Below are 20,804 nucleotides of genomic sequence, written 5' to 3'. Positions count from 1 at the left end.
CATAGCTCAGAATTTTTTTTTTTCATTAAATGAAAAGGAGAGCATAACTTAGTGGGCTCAGCCAACAGTTTGAGCTTTTGCTCTCAAATATTTTACTTATAAATTGCCTTATTTCATAGTAACGCTACCATTTCTGCACCGGAAAATGAGCTCAAGCCCCTGGAATACCATCCTGAATGTGGTCACACTGTCAGTGACATTAGGCTTCCATTTCTTGGATTGGCTTTAAAATGGTTCGTGTTCTTAAATAGAAATAGCCTTCAGCTGCACAAACATAAACTGAAATGCGGACTTGTTTGCTGGCAATATCGCATTAAGTTGTGGGTTTTGTTGTCTGGAATGCATGATCTAAAATATGAAACGGCAACAGTAACCACAGCGTTGAGTCATACAGAATTAGTCCAATTCATTGGAGTAATGGAAAATCTCTTTTACTCTGCATTTCTTTTTATTGGTTTGGCCATCCCAGATTAATGGTGCTTTGCTTAATACTTACTCTAAACTGTGCTACTGCTACCCGTCTGTTCTGCAGCTATGAAAGACTACACAGGTGCGTTTTTATATTTTGTCAAAGGTGAGCTCGATGAGCAGGAATGTTTGGGGTTTTTTTTCCTAAAATGAAGCAGCTTGATATGAATGTTGTGCCAAAATGGTTAATGAATAATCGTGATTGCAGTTTATTTGCTTTATCTTGTTTGTCACAGATGAGGCGGTTACAATATTATCGGCGCGGAATTGCCCAGTGTTTTCCTGTCCTGCTCTTTTTTTTCTTCTAATCAGCCTTAAAATTTATTCTAATAAACAGACAATGTGTCTGTGAGCACAGTGCTTGAGCAACCCAACACAGCACCAGTCCTTAGTCACCACAGGCTTCCTTGTTTTGTTACAAGGAAGTGAGCTGTCATCAACTGTCAATAGCTGTCTCATGTTTTATACAAGCACACCAGAATTACATGGCGAGTTGCATGTTTTTATTTCTTTTTCAACCAGCATTGACACATTGAAGGCAAATTCTGTCAGAAAACATAGATGTGACACATGTAATATCACTCGTAGGTTTCTGTACTGCACTGCAATCTCGTAATTTGAAGGCAGCATATTTACATTTTGTGGGCGCATGGGTGGAACTGAAGAAGCACCAACCACCCTGAATGCATCGGTTCTATGTGTCCCATGATGATTGCTTTGTCCCTGATTAAATAAATTAATAAAATAAAAATAAATTAATAAACTGAGGCGATCAAGACTGCTTGGAGATGTATCATTCTTGAACCACTGACTCTGTTTTTTAAGAATAGAAGACATGAAACTACTTATGGAGACCATCATGCCTTCTGCAATTTAATGTCTTGTGGGAGAGATGCTGGCCCTTGATGGAAGCACCCTTCAGATACCATCATGTATTGGTAGATTAAGGTCAGTTTTGATGATTACAAATACAGTGGTGCTTTACTTTAAAGAGTAAATGAAAATGAAAGCATCTTTCAGACCTAAATAATTTAATTAGCCATCTGACAACAGCAAATTCAGCACAATGGACAGGTAGTGATGTAAGATGCTTTCATGTAAACATCAACATTGGAGACATCCAACATGCTAGTAGTAGCTTCTTAGAGCAAAATAGGTGGGAAATCTATGCAAATTTGCAGAAATGTACTCTATCAAAATGACCTGTCAATGGAAGACCTTAAGCTGGTGTGCATATAATGACCCTACTTTGTGTGTGCTGAGCGGGATCGACGAAAACCATTCATTATTTTTCTCTTTCTTAGCTCCCTCTTTTCCTCTTGGCTCGCCAAGCAGCTTTGCATTGGCACCATATTGACAGTTTGCACAGGGTGGACAGACTGGATGTGGAGCATGAGGATTGATTAAATGTTCCATTTGATCACCGACTTTCTGAATAAGATGGATGGCCCTGACAGAAAAGATACAAGGGGGGTGGATTGATTCCCCTTGACATGCGTTCTCACACTGCTCCTGCACACGGACAGACACAGACACACACATTTATAGTGTCTGAAAATGAAGCTGTAATCTCTAAAATGTTTGCCCTTTTTTGGGGGCTCCACAGATAAACCTGCAGAGGAGAATGAGGGTCACGGGCCTAATTACCCAGGGTGCAAAGCGTATCGGCAGCCCAGAGTACGTCAAGTCTTACAAAGTGGCTTACAGTGATGACGGGAAGACCTGGAGAACATACAAAGTCAAGGGCAAAGATGAGGATATGGTGAGACACACACATGGGCACACAGACACACACATCATATAGTCGCTGTTTGCTGTGTAATACACGCACAAAGATACACACTCGTGCACACACAGCGACTAGAGACTGTGCACTCAGTCAAGGGCAGGGTGGAGGACGTGATGAGATGGCTTTTTAATTAGCTAGCACACACCGGGCCCATCCTGCTGCCCCTTACCCCCCTCCACTTTTATGACTTCTAGATTGAATTTTTATACTATTTGGGGATGAACAGCCACCAAATAGGCCACACAGCATTCTATCATCCCTGACAGCAAACCACGGCTGTCCTCTGTTTGGCCGAGCTCCGAAAGACCCAGACCTCCAAACTTCTTATCAAATTTATCACACGCAACGGTGTAAGTCTGGACTCGAATAATATGTGATCTCAACTTCTTCTTTATTTAGTGTTGTCAGTCAGAACTGGACATACGGGAAGCAAAAACATCGATGACTGTGTGTGTGCTTTTACTTAATTCTGAGAGTTTCTCTCAGACTGTCTGAGGTCATTTGGCTGGAAAACTCCAGAAGGCATAGCAGTATAATTGGAGCACTAATTTCAAACACACCACTGTTCTTATGAATTAGTGGCTCAAATGGTGCAAGAAATTGTCTATTTTTTCCCTGTAATTCTAGCTCATTGACCTTGAATGACAGCAATTTGTTGAGTGTGGAGTAGACACCAGAGACAGCGGCAGATAGACTGTCACATTATTGAAAACTGATCTGCTTCGCCATTCTCCCTCTCCCCTGTCTGGTGTCATTTCATCCCGTGCAACAGATTTTCAGAGGAAATGTCGATAACAACGCTCCGTCAGCCAACTCCTTCACCCCTCCCATTGAAGCCCAGTATGTGCGCATTTACCCCCAAGTCTGCAGGAGGCACTGTACCTTACGCATGGAGCTGCTCGGCTGTGAGCTCACAGGTGAGTTTTACATCCAACTGAATACACTAATCATCGTCATTAATCACAAATAAATCATAAGTGGTTGGACAATCCACTCCAGTAGGCCTTCTGCAAAGCTTTTTGAGACTTTTTTTGCTTTTATTTTTACCTGATGTCTGCCCTGAAACCTGTCATTTTTGGGTGTGAGGGTTGTACAAACAAATCATTTTACTTTATTTAATTTTTTGCTTCCAGGCTGTTCTGAACCACTGGGAATGAAATCAGGCCACGTCCAGGACTATCAGGTGACAGCCTCGAGCATCTTCAGGACACTCAACATGGACATGTTCACTTGGGAGCCCGGGAAGGCCCGTTTGGACAAGCAGGGCAAGGTCAATGCTTGGACAGCTGGACATAGTGACCAGTCACAGTGGCTACAGGTAGGATGTAATCTGAGCGTAATCTGTTATCTGTTGTAACTACTGTAGAGATAAATCAATATATTAGCAGGGAAATGAACAACGGACAGCCAGCTTCTTGCAGATAGCTGGCTTTCACTCTGCTGAAGGATTAGCTCTTACCTCCCTGGCATAATAATTTATGGTGTGTATATGGTAATGCATGCCAATGGCTCCAATTATGTTTCATAGGGAAGGACTTCACTGATGGCCACAGTGTCAGATGCGAGTGAAATTACACAGTATCTTGAAATCCTACTTCTGTTAGTTATCTCTCGCTATCATTTTGAGAAACAGTCAGTAATAGGTAGTCATCTCTGTATATTTCCACGCCAGTCTTTTTAAATCCAACACCTACGCTGCCTCTGTTGGAACAGTTTAGCCCTGTTATCTTTGGCTGCAGTCCAGACTTTCTATCTCTATGAAACCAGCCAATCTATTTGTTTCCATTACAGTAACTGATGGCTAAACATGTCTCCTGAAAGGGACAAGACACATCTCTAAGTGAACCTTTACCACCCAGTCTTTCTGTGTAACAATATGTGAGACTGTCAGGGGTCGAGGGACTTTAGGATATATATCAATCAGGCTCAATCATGCCAGCCGTGCCCTCACATATGGCCTCGTATATTGGGCCTTTTATTTTTATTCTTTTAAGATAAAAGCCAGTAAATGCTCTTTGCTTTTATTGCCGAAAAACCACATCTTCAAGCTTTAAAACTGATAGTATTGAAGGAACTGTAATGTGGATCATCTTCCCAGGGAATTGAAGATCAGAGTGATTTCTTTGATTTCTTGGCCTTTTCTCTTCTTTGTGCACTTGCTCCGCACACACCGCCGCCTTGGCAGTGACACAGTTAGCGCTCTATAGTCATACTGCCTTGTCTGGTTGTTACTAGATTGGTCGGGTCTTGATTCAGACATGTTTTTTTATTACACTGAAAGCTTTTTTCTGACGGTGATGGCATGCAGGGCTGGGTGTCGGCGGAGACAGGTACTTAGGCCGGCTCCATCCATGCCAGGGAGCTCGACTAAGCAAAATTGATTGCTGTGGGTAAAGGAAAACTTGCGGTCTCGTATTGCATGCTGTGCCGGCAGGAAAGGGAAGATGCCATACAGATGCAGTGAGAAAATCAATGGCTTCCACTGCCAAGGATCATTTCTGTGCACACAGACAAATACAATACCTGGCCTCTGAAAAGTAGACGTATCGTAGAGTGTTGTTTCACATTTACACTGGTACAGTTGTTGGAGCTGACCATTTTGTGTATTTAGTGATCATCTAATATGCGTTTGTTAAACTCCTACAATCAGTGTGTTCTCTTTACCGGTTACCATGGCAAATAATTGATTTTCAGTGCCATTACTGAATGACTTAAAACATTACAGACTAATGGAATTAATCAGCCTTAATGATAAAATAAGTATTCCTATTAATCAAGACAGCCACTCTGCTGTGGAGTGGGAACTGTGGGAAACTCTTTGCAGACACCAAATAATATATAATATGGATTTCTTGACACAAAGGACTGGATAAGATTTTCTTTGAATAGCAAATAGTGGAGGCATCAGCTCATACCTACATTGTGTCTTTTAACACTGAACACTTCTGTCAAGTAGGATTTAAATTTTTGAGTTCAGATTTCTGTTCATGTTTTTATTGTTTTAATTATTTGTCAGAATATATGTTTTTGGTGGTTGGTTAAATAATATTTTATCCCTGTTTTCATTGCGTTTTAAACTCGTTTCAAGCTCATCTGGCTGATAGAACTAGACATTTTATATATATTTGTGTGTGTGTGTCTTTAGATTGTTATTTTTATCAAGACAAATAAAAAAAAAAGCTCTTCTAAGTGATTATGTCCATTATAAAAAATCTCAAATATTTGCTATTTTTTAAAGTAATATATCAGAAAAATATAGTTTCCGGTGGAGTAAATACTCTATAATTTAGATTTTTTTATTTTATTTTAGATTTATTTTCAAAACAAAAGCACAGAAAGCCTGACCTGTTGGGTACCGTCTACACTAACGTTATTCTGCCGTGGCAGGAGATAAAATTACACAGAGGGAGGCTGAACCAGAATCTTTCAAGATGTTTTCAAGAGAGGAGCTGAAGCTGTCAGACTGAGCTGCCAAATGTTCCAGCTGGCATAAGCTGATTAGTTAATTATGCACATTAACATGTCCACATAGCAAAGCGAAATTGCTAGAGAGACAGTCGCTACTTTTCAGTTTCACAGTGTTCTTGTTCGTGCAACATATTCACTGCAAATTTACTAACAAGTACTGATCAGGACTGTGGAGAGTTTGTGTGAGTGATTAGGATAGACATACCTCAGACAGACAACTAGACATGGTGGGAATGGAGCGATTGTGTCTGTTCCTCTCATATCTCTTAATTATGTTGCAGTCGACAAATTACTTGGCAAGGATGCACTTTACTGAGTCATGATGTTAAATTCTGAATTGCATATCGTGTTGTGGGCAGCACTGAACAAGCTCTCGGTGGTAGGTATCTCCACTGATAGGAAATTAAGACGAGGAAAACTTCAAGTATATTTTGTGTTGTCTCCTAAATCATGGCTAACAAATGCTCCATCCAGACACACCTGAACTCCTCATGTTTTCTCTTTCTTGTCCTCCATTTTGCTTTGCTGGGATTTAGAGATTTGCTCTCCTGATAAGGCCGGCTGTTACACTAAATCATGAGACACTATTTATTTAAATATCTGAAAAAATGGTGATTTCATCTAGTAAGTGCTTATTATATTTGTGTCTGCAGTGTTTTACTTTGTAAAGACACGCTGACAATGCTCTGGTGTCAAGTTCGAGAACATCAGCTTATCATTTAAATATCTTTTAGTGACTGTTAAAAAAGGCATCCAACAACTATTCACTTCACTTTTGTTTCAGCCCTACCAATTCACAACATCCGAGGGCACATCACATGCAGTAGAAAGGTTGAGATCTTACTGTATTTTAGAGGGAAACTATTTCTTATTAGCAGGCACTCAGTGACAGTTGGGTAGCAGAATACTCCCTTTAGCAGGAAGGAAGCTTCAGCAGAACCAGGCTGAAGGGGGTTAGCTTTCTGCCTCGACAAGATGAGGTGAGGGGAAAACATGGAAAAAATAAAAGCGGAGTACAGGAAGCACAGACAACAAACAAGATAAACAATGAACTTTGGGCAGGTGGATGAGGCCAGCAACCACAAACCAGCAACAGGCAGCTCCAGAGGCAGGACACCTGCTGAAAGGAGAACAGAGAGCAAAAAAAAACACAGCTACAAGGGAGAGAAGAGACACAAAGATGTGCAATTGGCTCTACAATGTGGATATTGATATGCTGTTTACGCTTAAGAGACTGCTGAGAAGTTTTAGGGATAAAATCTACTCTAAAAGAAGAGATTCAACACTAAAACACTTAACATTCAATATACTTTGTCGTTGTTTTTACATCATAAAGATCCATTCCGGTACCCGAGAGCACATCTGGGTCAGAGAGCAGACAATGTGTTAGAAAGATTATTCTGTGAACAGCTTTCCTCTCTGTGCTCACTAGGAATCAAAACATTCACAGGAGGAAGGATTGTTGTAGAATTAATCCAGACTTCACAAATGGATAATATCGTGAACACCTCTGCATGAATTTCCCCAAAACTTTCAAGGTAACTCTGGTAATTCAGTCTATTGGTTGTTATCACAATGCTGTCAATCTCAGAGACCCAATTCTTCGATGAAATTATTAGGTAGCATGTAAGGAGCCTTGGGGCAGCCTTTCCAGGTCTGTGGCTCCTAACCTCAGGTTTTAGGGTAAATTTCTTTACTCTAGTATGGCTTGTAGCTGTTGAATAACCTTTACTCCCCAGACCAGCTCTGCAGTAATGAGGAGAAGCAAAGAGACACCATTGAAACATTGCATCAGCTGGACTTTTCTTTGTCTGTTGCAATGACCACGGCACGCAGCATTGAGGTAACTGTTATACTGAAATGTGAGCCTGTCTAGACACTTAGCGGCAGATTACAGTAACTTGATCACCTCTGTCAGCATGTACTTCTGAGTGGCTGTGTGCTATGATACCACGCTGACCGATATCACACACAGGTTACAAAGTCATAAAACGTTTGTTTCTTAAATTTTTTTGCGGTGAAACATGTTAGAAACTCACCTACTTCATCATTAGTTTAAGATTGTGATGACATGCTACAGGAAAGTGGAAAAACAATGGTGAAATAAAGAAGATTGGAGTTATTTATTAAGAATGAAATTGTGTTTTATTGTTATAGAGAGAAATTACAGAAAAAATATACTGTTGGGTACTGAGCTCTACGTACCAGAGCTGGTGTTGGTTCCATCCGTTCTTATTGAATACCACCATTGCCAAATACTTTATGTTCCTGTCAATATTCTTTGTCAGGTCTGTTCCACATAGATACAGCGCCCTCCATGATTATTGGCACCCCTGGTTAAGATGTGTTCTTTAGCTTCTAATAAATTCATTTTTTTCTAAATAATATAGGACCGCCATTAAAAAAGAGGAAAATCCAACCTTTAGTTCAAGTGCATTTGTTCAGTGGGGGGAAAAAAATCACACATTAAGAAATAATCCTTTTATATCAAATCATGTGTGCCACAATTATTAGCACCTCTGATGTTAATACTTTGTACAACCCCCTTTTGCCAACAAAACAGCACCTAATCTTCTCCTATAATACATTTTTCAACAATTTTCAGTTTGAGAGTATGTTTCTGCAATAAAAAATTGAATTTATTTTAAGGCTTTCAACACATGTTAACCAGGGGTGCCAATAATTATGGAGGGTGCTGTAAAGCTACAATAACACAAAGTATATTTCAGTCTGATAACTGCCTCCATATTTTTCTAATATATAATGATGAGCTCTTAATGCATGGAGTTGTGCAGGTATCGCCTAAGACACTGACGGTGTGAAATGCATCACTTCATTTGCAACTTGTTAAATTTATTTGTAGCCAGCAAAGGTTACAAAACCAGCTATGAACCTAATTTCTTTCCCCAGGTTCATTTGTTATCCCCTGTCTCCAAGGTTTTCACACCCAATTATCTGCTTGCAGTGATAAATATGTGAGGTGTGTGGCTATGTCACCCTGATGATCACCTCTGTCTCTGATGATCCAGAGTGAGCTGAAGCTTATGTGAAAACTTTGAAAAAAATTACAGCAGCTCCTATGTGAATGGCTTCTTGATGCTAATGTTAAATTGAGCATACGGTCTTTGTTGCAAATCAGCGCCCACCTTTCCTAATGCAGTCATTCTGTACGGGCTGTGACATGGTGTCGGTTTCTGCTGACAAGTCATTTATGTGCCTGTAATGTCATCATAGATAAGTAAACCAGTGGCATGCATATGGCTTTATAAAGCAAAGCAATGAATTCACAGGTTCACACATATTTGAATAAATCCAGACCAGCATATGCAGAGCTAAGCACACATAATTAGCGTGTACTGCGATAGTGGAGGTTTGCATAGGCAGATGCTGATGAGGTAAATTGTGGCACCTTAGCAGGCAAGGTACTGCATGCAGGTTGAGAAAAAAAGTCTCACGACTGGAGCAAACAGCACCTAGGAGAAAGCACGGTGGGGCACTATAAACAAAGAACAGGGGAACAAAAAGTGAAGAGGCTAAAGTAAAGTGACCTGTCGCACACACAGCTGTGATATCATTAGAAGGCTTGGCAAGCTCCTGCTAGTGTTATTACCTGTGTAACACTAGTTTATCATACATTTCTCCCCGGCCTGTATCACGGTTTCTACTCCTGTGTGACAGTCATTAGGAAGAAAATGAATCTGATTATTGATTACTGAATGACCATGATGGTCAGGGTACGTGACTACATAGCGGCTGCTACAATAAAACATGGCATTAGCTCCACACCAGACTATAAAGACTCCAGAAATCCAGGCAGATAATAACGAGCATAAGAGCAACACCATTAAAGAATGTTAGAGTCACAGGTTGTGATGCTGCATCATCTAGAAACCCAAAAGATGTGACATTTGAACATGTCAAGAAGAATATTGTATGTTGACCACAGCAGCAGTAGAAGACATCCTTAAGTAGATGGCATCAAACAATACTGTGTAGTTAATGGCTTCTTCCATTTTTTCCACTTATACATGATCATAAGATGATTAATATAACATGAATTTTTTTTTAACATGTGGATGTCTTGCAGGTTCACAGTGCTGTGAAGATAAAAGGCAGAGGATAATAGTTGATGGTGTTCATGGTAATAGTGTTGAAATTCCTGTAACTGGATGAAATCTGCATACCTGAAGCTCTCTCAGATTGAGAGAGACAAAACAGATACCATTTTGAAGTAATCAGCCAATTACCAGTCTGCCATAGGCTGACACAGCTAGCACTGGCTACACTACATTGGCCTGTACCGACTACTGGGGACTGACTAGCTATCGGAGCTAATGAATCATCTTCAATGGCTTCCCATTCAGTTCAATTTGTCTCCAATACTGCAAACAGACACGTTTTACAAATATCTTTATTGCTAAAGGAGGCAAGAGAAATGCTAAGCATATAAAATTTAGTAGGAGAGAGAAGGAGATGCAGAGGGAGGCTGTTGCTAACTGCACCAAAGATCACGCAGTAAATATTGGTAACTGTAAAGCCCACCTCAGCATTCGCCACTGGAAAAAGCCCCTGTTACACAACCATCATTCTCAGTCAGTGACTTGCCAGAATGGTATGTTTTGTTATGGAAAAAATAAGTTGAACACCTCTCGAAGGTTTGCATACTCAAAGGAACACTGCAAAGACTTGAAAGATCCCTCAAGGTCATGGAGACAGTGGAAACACTATCTTGGCATACTTAAGCCATTTGGTAATGTCTTTTAAACAACTATGACTCCCAAAGAGAGGAGTGTAAAAGTCACTTAACACTGTCCATTCACACCAAGTGGATACAGTAAATTCGTGGGTCAAAATTCTAAAACTGAAGCATTCCTCAGATCCAAAGTCTCCTGCCTCAGGTCATAGCATAGGAGACTCCCAGCAGGGTGAATGTGGGAACACTGTCATGTCATGTTCAAAGCTGAGCACAATACAAGCAGCACTTTCAGATGGATAAAACCCAACAATTTAACTGGGATAATCATTCTTGTATTGCGCAGCTGGACTGGATCATCTTCCCCTTTGTCTTGTGAGACCTTTCTGTCTCATTAACCCCATCAGTAGTTACATATAGCAGCCTATAAGCAGTTGATTTGCCCTAAAGGAGTGAAACAGATGTGTGTGTGTAATGTGTTAATGCAACACTGTGCACAAACACAAACACTCGGAAGCAGGCAGCTGTTTAGTTTGGCAAACCCGAGGAATTTCAGAATCACAGAAGCACACGTAACAGTCCAACAAATAACCACTTGTGGGTGAATAAGTGACAGAAAGCAGCGGCAAAGACAGAAGAGGATGCACTCAGGACTGCGAAAATTGGCCAGATATCTTGTTGCGGAGAGCAAACCTTGAATGAAATACATTTTGCAAAGAGCAATGTTAATGGATTTTACTTTTAAGTGTAGCTTTTACTGCACTGCAGCTCCTAAAATTCGTAACAATGATTGATTATGTCGAATAAATGTTACTTTTTTGTAGTAGAGGGTATCAGGGAGGTTCTTGCAAACATTTACTCATGCATTAATTTTTGGAAATTGCAGTTGTTGGACTAATTATGATTGAAAATAATAGTGTGAGGTTTGAGGTTAAAAAAGTAAAGTTAAAATAGTGAATAAGTCTCGGTGTCATTCTCATGTCTCTGGTGTGTCAAATTATGTTCTTCATATGTTTGCAAACTGTTTTAGTTATCTGGAAGCATCTGTCAGCCTCTAACAGTATGATTCAACATGTCCCTATGATATTGAAATTCTTTAATTGATATACTACGAAGGTGAATTGCACCAGGTCTTTTCCAGCATTTCTTAAACCAGCAGTATATATTGACACCCATGTGGTGCAGAGGCTGGAAGGAACAACAAGCAGATGTGATGCTAGATTGATCTTTGCTCAGTGCCTGTGATCATGCATTTCATGTCGTCAAACCGAGTGTTGCTTCACCAATTTTTTTCTGGGTGCAGCTTCCTAATCAAATCACTACTTCAAATACAGCACTGTTGACACCACACTCTATTTCTTTTAATCAATAGAATTAGCTGCCTGTTTATTTCATCCATCCGCGGAGGAGAATGGCTTTAATTTGTCCCATTGAAACTCGCGTGTCTTGTCGAGTGTCTCTGCAGCAAAGATGAAGTGTGTCCTTTCTAAAGACAGAAAAGCTGCTTCAGAGAGAGTAAAGGCATTGTAGCATGAAAGGATTTACGAAGGATTCTGATTATCTGGAATAGCAATGATCATGTCTTTATTTCAGGAACAAAGGACGAGTACTTTGTTGAAATTACTTGCGTGCAGAAACGGACACTGAGAATTTATTGGAAACTTTCAAGGGTGAGCCATCTTCTGCGTCCTTCAAGTTTGATCCACCCCAATGGAAAACACAATACATACTGTTTGGTCACATTCAGAGGGCATCCTCTTAAATCCTGCGTTTTTATCGCTGTCATATTATATTGATCTGCCTGAAAATAGATGAAGGAACTTATCCCAGCGGATCGGCCTTTTCAAAGTTCTAATGACATTCTTTATTTTACCGGCTGTGCAGCTTTTTATCATTATTTGTCCTACTACATTACACACAAAACGGAATCAATAGGAACAGCACCCATACTGGAGTTTTCTTGCTGAACTAATTAAAGAAACACAATGCTACAGGGCCAATGTCTCCAATTGGTTTCTGTTGCAATCAGTGAGAAGCACACAAGCATTTAGCCACAGATGCAATGCTGAAAAAAAGCTTTAAGTGTCTTAGATCTGTCAGGCTTTGCATATAGATTTGATCTTCATTTAACCCTCATAAGAGCTGGTATTTCCCTGACATGAATAATTATTTTACACGGTGTCGGTAGGATTTCACATTTACAACTCCGCTAACATTATGTCACTAAGCTGCATATGTTTGTGTCACTGCATCGCGTCGCATTTTGTTTTGTTTTTTTCTTGGGGTTGGGAGGTGCTATGTTTTGTTCCCTACTTGTTGACAAGATTTGAGCTTTGGCGCTGCCTGCTGATACAAATCTTGAAAGCCAGGATAACAGATGACCATAACTGCAAATCCTTCTGCCAGCACTTGCTTCAGCAGATGTGCCAGCTCATTTTCAAAAAGCCGAGACCAAATTTGCACCATGCAGCCACGAACAGTGTGGCATGATTACAAGACTTGGCATGTTTTGTGAATATGGAGGACCGTATTACAGAGGATTGTTGTGGGTCATTATCTGACTTCTGTGGAGAAGCATGTCAGATGGGAATCATCTGATACCGTATATGTGACTCTGCTGGCTTCACAGTTACAGCCTCCTTCATTTCATTTAAATAGGCAGAAATAAAAATGCTGATTCCAAATTCTTCCCTGCAGCTGTTTGCTTATTCAGTCATCTTGTGATCATTATCCAAGAATTCAGCAAGAATTTTCGAAGGAATTCTCACTAATTTGAAGACATTCCTGATGTAAATTTTATCACAGCATTATCAATTTAATCCCGTCCAATGTGGCTCTTTCTTAGCTGTTTTTTTATTCAGTTTCCCTGCAGCTACTATGCTGATTCAATTAGCTTCCAAATTAAGTTACGGAAGGGATGGTAAATCCATCTGCCTCTCTGATTCAATTGGGCGGTTTTTAGTGTTCCCTCCCTCCGACTATAGCCTTAAATGTACACGTCTCGAATCTGTGTAATGTAACTCTTTTGTTTTCATTATCCAAGGAAGCCATCTTATCCTTCAACACCACATCCTGATCCTCATCTCTCTCTCGCTCTACCTCTGTCCCGCTCACTCCCTCTGAGCTAACGCTGGATGCATTTATCTGTTTTATCTCGGGATGATTGATTCATGAGTCTGCAGCATCGGCGGCTGTAATCTTGGGATCTGCAGGAATTGTCAGACGTGAAGGCACCAGATCTTAAATCAGTGCAGCAGAGATTGGGTCCAGTGTGTTGTGCATGTGTATCTTGTGGTTTCAGAGTGTCTCTAAGCCCTCTCTTGACAAGCAGGCTATCCCCCACCCGCGTCCATACATTTAAATCACACATCTTTATGTTATCCACCCAGGAGAGAGTGGACTGGCTGCACTTATGCCGCTCCGCTACATGCTACAGTGAAATGATTAATTCAGAATAGTCCAGAGTTAATGGAAAGCTCTGTAGAACACTGAACATTGATTCATGTCAAGCTAAGGATTATATTGCAGACCATTTATTCCCATGAATGAAATCTATTTTGTGATTTCATGGAGGCCTTTTCATTGCCTATAAAGCATGTCTTTTTATTCTTATTTTTTTGCTTTTTGCACAGAGTGCGTGCGTGTCTATGTGTGCATACGTGTGAGAATTTGATATGAATATTTTATGTACCACGTGAGAAAGAGCAGCGGGTTGAGAGAGGAATAAGGTATGATGAGCTGTTAGTGCAGCAGCCAGTGTTGTAAACACTTTTATTTTTAACTCCCACCTCTTCTGCAGGACCTGCAACATCTTTGTCAGAATTAAGAAACCACACTTCAGGTCATTAAATCATTTCACATTTTGCACTTGTTAAATTACTTCAACAAAATGCAATTTTCTTTCCTCCAGCAAAGTTGCAGATTTGATTTTAGTCAAGATTACACATGGAGACAGACCGCTTTAGATTGTATCACTGAGTAAGTGTCCATCAGATGTCGAATCACAGTGAGCATTAAACAGGGTGTGAAATTCCCCTAGTCCCTTACTAGTGCGCCGCCAGGGCCATTTTTTACGCATATGGATCTGACTCCCTCACTTCACTCATACTGACATTGCAAGCATCTGGCTGATTCTACAGATGCTGTTCTCCTTGCTGTAATAGCTCTAAACGATCCAGACCACCATGGTTGATTTCTTTCCTGTTCCTTTTGCCATGGCCAATTCCCTTCATCGGTTCCTGCAGCCATTTAGACTTAACTTGACATGCTGAAGTGAGGCTCCATCTGTTTTATGGCTGTGTGCTCTGAGTAGCCTATTAGAGGCCTATTCAGGTAAAAATACTCGTGCTTTAATGTACTGCCCTTGATGAAAACCTGCATATTTCTCTTTTTTGGGCAAAGAATAGGAATTAAATAACAGTTTAATGGTCTGAATATGCACTTTCTATTTTAGGGCGCTTGAGTTATTCTTTTAAATTATAGATGAAGAAAAACAGGTCTGAAAAAACAAAGGGCTGACCATGCAGGTATTTGTGTTGCTAGGCTGTTAACTCGGAGAACTTTTCAGTCAAGGCTGTACTAAAATGTTAGCATTTATACCTAACTAGCCCTACTATTACTTGTAGTTGTTAAAAACCAATCTATGTCTTAGTATTTCTTTTTACTGATAAACAAGATCAGGAGTTTAAAGCCTAGCAGGACTGCTAACATTAGCATTCTAACATGGTAGTCTTAGTATGCTGATATTTAGCTGGTGGAATTTTCCATTGGTCACCATCTTAGGTTATCTTCTTAGCATGCTAGCATGTCCTACAATACAGTTGAAGCTGATAGGTTTGATAGCTATGAACCAAAGTGTTGAATTTTTAAATTAAAATTGAATGTTTGACCTGATTGTGACACTAGACAAAAAACTCCAGTATCGTAAAGTTACTGCTGTTCATCCTAAGGGGAACATGAATGCATCTACCACAATTTATGGCAATCTGTATAGTAGTTTTGTGAGAAAAATCATTCAAAACTACAAATATAATCATCCCGATGGTACGATGTGTAAAGTCAGGGGATTATCAAAGTCATTAGGATACATCCTCTGGGAACCGTGAATGTTTGTACGACTGTGTGCTTATCCATCTAGTAAACAGAGAGATATTCCACTGTGTAAATGAACATTATGGTCTGCTGCTGGTGCAAGACTCGAAGACAGGGAATTGCCCAGGTCAATAGGATTCATCCTCTGGGAGCTGCCACTGTCGCACTCACATCCATTCTTCTTTCTGCTGTGGTTCAAAATGATTGAACTGTGAACAAGGTCATCTAGCTGAAGTGCATTAGGCTCACAGTGAAAATGTAAAAACCGAATATATTTTTTAAAGACAATGACAGAATTTAATTTCAGCTCCATGCAACATTGCTTTATGCAAGTGTGCTGGCACGAAGAGCAGAGAGAAGAGGCGCAGGAAGCAAGAGGGAGAATGTTTAATGCATAGCAATGTTCATGCCATGTAGAACTGTTTGGCTGTCAAATGTGTGTTTGCCACCATTTTGCAACTCACTGTGAGTCACTGTGCTTTTCCCATATTTATAACCCCAGCGTTTTGGCTGTAGCGTGTGCTTTGACCAGCCAACCAGCTGGCTCTCATAATGTACTGCCAAAACAAGTCATCTTGATCTGTGACAAAGACATCTATCCTCGTGTCAGGACAGCGCACGCCGCATGAAGATGTTCCTTTTTCAGGAGGCCGCATTTGATTCACACTCCAAATTTAGCACTTTGAAAATCATCTCATACAAGTCAAATTTCCAAAAAAAAAATAAAAAGAGAGAGAGAGAAAATGTTTAAGTTCATGCTGGAATGTGGTCAATGTCACAGTGGCCAGCACATGATGTTTTCCCTCTGTGACACTGCCTTTTTCTGAGCTCAATGCTGCGGGGCAACTTCTGCCTGCACACTTTCCCATCACTGTGTGAGAGCTCAGCAGGCATTTATACCTTCTGACATCCCACCAACCCCATGTGGAAATGGTGGTCACAAAAGGTGTAAGAAAAGAGATTGTGTGTGTGTGTGTGTGTGTGCCTGCAGTGCATGTGTTTCAGAAGAGCCGTGCTGAAATGTAAAATGGGACTTGATATTAATTTCATACACAAGTCTTGGACTGTGCGTGTACACTTTGATTTCAAATCCTATACATAGCACATTTCTGAGTGAGACAGACACAGGAACACAAGATGTGATTTATCACAGCGCTGTAGAGGAAGGAACAAGGAGGGAATGAAAAAAAATGAAGTTGATTTCGAGTTTGTGTGTGGGCGGATGCACATCCCCAAGAAAGAGCAAAGAGGGAATGAGTCAGAATTTAGTGGTGGAAAATGACACCTTCTTGGATAACATTAGCAGAAGTTTAACATTAAAAGTCCCCAAGATTGTGTGATTCACTTTAAAAAATCTGTTTATATTCAGGTATTTGTGCAATCGAAGAGGAATACAGTAAGTGATTGTGATATTTCAACAATTTATTACTTAAAATTAAGGTATACATTTCCAAAGGTATCTTGTGTTCTGAGGTAGACACAGATCCAGTCTGATGTTATCTGACACATCTATTTTGTGCTGTGTGACACTATAAGATGAGTTTTATTTTTTCCTCCATTGTGTACTCTTAAGAAGCAGTGGGCTTTATACAACAGATGGAACACTTGTCTTTAATCGGTTTCTTAGGTGTTAAAAAGCATGTTCAGTATGATGCTGCAGGCTGACTAAAAGTATAAAGGTGTGATTTCTCAACATGTTTAAATTTGGCTGTGAACAAGCTGTTTGCATGTTCCTTCCCTCTCTTCCTTTTATTTTTCATTATCACCTGCAGGTATTTATAATCAGCACTCTTGATTTTACTTTTTAATAAGTCATTAGAGTTCTTTGTCCAACAGGCAGAGTTTCTGAAGAGCTCCTGGTTGTTTGTTTGCTACAGTAATGGACAAAACAAACAAAATTAATGAATGCAAGTTTCAGCGTAATTTATTTTGGCTGCTGTGATTGCTGATTGCAGCCATGAGTGTGTTTCATTTTCACTTTCATGGTAGTGAGACCTTTTGGTTTCACACACACAAAAACATGCTGCAGGACATTTTTTACACTTAGTGCGACTCAGACCTCTGGTTCATCTGAGCAATGGCATATTTTTAAACTCGGAAAAAGGTATCATGGCACAAAGAGGCTTTTCTTTGAACTCAGAGGAGAAATGCTGCACTCAGTCAGGCATTTGTCTGAAAATTGTCTCCCTGCAGCCTCGTCCCTTGTTTCTTTGGGGGTAATTTTAGGCGTGTTTTGGGGGCATTTGTGGAGGGAGTTTATGTAGGTTTGCAGCACCAGATAATAATCCGTTTTGGCATTTGGTATGTAATGCTATGTTCAAATAGCAGCCAAATCTGATACAACATAAAAAAGCTGAGCCCCAGTCAGGTCAGATTCCCTCATTTTTCTCCATATTATCTAATAAGGGGCGTATTGCGCAAACATTCAGTGTCTTGTATGTTTACTCTGTACAATATAAATAAATCTTACAGCAATGCACTTTGACAGTAGATGGCTATTTTCAAATTGTGTCACTGCAGAAGTACGTTACATATGCAGTGATTAGCATCGGCCCCTTTACAGAGGTTGTAAATGACTACATGAGTCACTACAGCGTGATGATCAGGTTTTAAATAGGTCCGTTCCATTCTGTTCATTAGAGCTGTCGTGTCTGGTTGACATAATCAGTGGTTTGTTATTACGTATGTTTCTTTCTTTGGTGTCACCGCGTAATTGTTACATCATCACCACGGGAGGTTTCGGCTCCGATCATTGGTCACCTGCAAATTTTACAGTTTGAGACAGCGGCAGTGACAGCTAAGTCTAACTAGGCTTGTGTGAAAGTTTTCAAAGACCCAAGGCTTCAAAGTATGGGAATACTTCAAATGGTCACAGAACAAAAAGGTAGTTTGTACACTGTGCAGAGTTCCAGTGGTAGAACACAGCGGCACAGCGCAAAGCGCGAACACCTGAAGAGAAACGCACAGGCTCTACTGTGCATTGTGGTCTTCACAGCAATATATCATTCTCTGTGTTCAATTTTTGTGGCACTACCTTTGTCACAGGGAGCTTGAACCTCTGAGAGAGACAGAAAACGTGCCGCACTCAGTCCCCCAAAGCCTGTGAAACTGCTCCAAAGCCCGAGCCTCTGCGAATGAAAAAGAAAAAAATGAATTAAAGGTATTGACAGTCTACAGACAGTGACTTTGATATCTCCTGTGTGCTTGTACGGTTCATGAAAACCTGCACGTTTGGCTGTCAGTTTGCTTGACACGTGGAATAGAGTTCTTCATTCGTTCTTAATTATGTTACACGTTTGATTTCCTCTGAGTAAACACTTTCTGAGCTTAATACCCCTCTAAGTAATTTTATCTCAGCATGGTCCAGGTCTTCTGAGAAGCCTTTACCGTACCTTGTGCTGATTTAGTGCGATGTGGTTTATTGATATGGCAAGTGATTCATGTCAAGCCTGATCACGTGAAATTTACATTTTTAAAGATTTCAATGTAGGATTAAGTAAGCAGACCTGCCATCAGTTTATCAAGGTTTCTTGCAAAGAGAAGAGCACTGAAATAGGATGTTTACAGGCTCATACTACAGCTTTAAGCTTTAATGATCGCCACCCTGTTGTGGGGTTGATGGACTGTAGTGCTGTCTTCTTCATTGCTCCGTGAGCACTCAGTTCAGAATTCTGCAGAGTGAATATATAGAAAATATGCATCGCACACACACACACACACACACACACACACACATTTCCCTCAGATTGTGAAGATCAAATGATTCCTCATCACGTAGACTTAAATCAGCACAGCTAGGGGTAGGATGTTGGCGTGTTGCTATATCCATGCACAATATTCATAAAATTGGAAATCAGGCGTCATTGGGCTCCTTATAAAACCGCCTCTCACTGCATTAATCTCGTTATCCTGCAGTGACGATCCCACTTCAAATAGGCACATGTGAGTTACACACCAACTCCCGTCTTAATGAGCAGCAGTGGTAAGTGTTTCTGTGGCACAAGTGCTCAAACGTCGCAGCTCATCAAAGAAAAGTACAAAAATGTAATTGACCCTGTCTCCCTTTCGGATGTGTTTGTGTATTTTGGGGAAAACTAGGAGCTTAGATTAGAGCCATATGAATCTTATTTTGTAATCTCAGACGCAGCAAGCAAAATCCCGAAATTGATTCTTGTGTTTCATTTCTTCGGAACATCTTTGCCACCAGCGTTCAGAGATTGCTACAAAGACTTCACACACTCCTCGTTTGTCTGGGTTAAAAGCTCACGGAGGAGGGAGCGGGGTTGAGTGTGTGATGGAAGAAAGAACAGACGGTGGGGGCTCGAGGAGAGGCCTTGCTTTAACAAGCTTATCTCGCTCCCTAATTCAGTTTGGGCCATCAAAGTGTTGAGAGCTGGCGTCACTAGGGGCGGTCGTATTTTTTGACCGCTACCTGTGACAGCAATTACAGGTTCCCCTTCAAGCATGCCTTTGTTTTGGTGGCAGACTTGACTGCTTTGGTAGAACGAGATTACCTCAATGTTCTGCAACTGGAGCGTAATCAAAGCCTCACAATGCGAGGTGTCATGGCCCTCTGAATCAACCAAGCAGCCCCTGCCGCCATTACTCTCCAGCCCCTTTATCCGGGGGGTTTGTTGTGACGTTATTGTCATTACAACAGGGCTGTTGTTTAAAGGTGTTCATATACATCACAGGAAAAATAGTCCACTCTGCTGCCACCACACCTGCATTCAGAAACCGCAGCGTGCACTAAAATGGAAGCACAGGCAGAAGTCATTTAAAGGTGAAACTTCATGAATAGTGCATTCACAACAAATGAAGCGTGCATACATAGTGTGCAGCATCTGCATAATTGCATACCTGTAACCACAGCATCGTTAAGGATGAAATGATGTCTACACGCAAACTTTTGTCCTACTTTCATTAGCTTAACATCTCTCAAATGGAGAACTGGGAGGCACTTTGCTGCCGTTTAGAGAGTGAAGAGTTTGCTTTGTTGTAGCGAAGGCTTTGTCTACATGTGTGTCAGGACGCAGATCTATGCCTGCTTATGTACACAGCAGGATGTCAGCATTTAGGAAAGGCCTCGATACTATCCAGGGAACCGTCCTCGATCTGAAAGTAGCTGGCAAAGAAGAAAAGCTCCTGAGCATTGTTGAAACCTTATGAGAGATGAAAACTCCTGAGTGAACTCATCACTGCTCAATAAAAAATAATTGTTTCAGGCAACAAAAGTATGGTGCAATGTGTCAAGATTCACTGCAGTGTTCTGCAGTTTGTCAGAAGAAATGAAAT

At 40.6% G+C, this 20,804-nt stretch overlaps 1 protein-coding gene across 3 annotated transcripts in view; it reads left to right on the top strand.

Annotated features, from left to right (window-relative positions):
- LOC110950357 (EGF-like repeat and discoidin I-like domain-containing protein 3) overlaps positions 1–20,804 on the top strand; it is a 104,684-nt gene that overhangs the window by 72,568 nt on the left and 11,312 nt on the right. For all 3 annotated transcript variants that reach the window (XM_051950420.1, XM_022192925.2, XM_022192916.2), the window contains 3 exons: positions 2,075–2,230; positions 3,030–3,174; positions 3,391–3,575. In XM_051950420.1, the coding sequence (XP_051806380.1) occupies positions 2,075–2,230; positions 3,030–3,174; positions 3,391–3,575 (486 nt within the window). The remainder of the gene's footprint in view (positions 1–2,074; positions 2,231–3,029; positions 3,175–3,390; positions 3,576–20,804) is intronic.

The sequence above is a fragment of the Acanthochromis polyacanthus genome, chromosome 7 (assembly GCF_021347895.1).
Source record: "Acanthochromis polyacanthus isolate Apoly-LR-REF ecotype Palm Island chromosome 7, KAUST_Apoly_ChrSc, whole genome shotgun sequence".
NCBI lineage: Eukaryota > Metazoa > Chordata > Actinopteri > Pomacentridae > Acanthochromis > Acanthochromis polyacanthus.
This window is presented reverse-complemented; position numbering and strand designations above follow the sequence as displayed.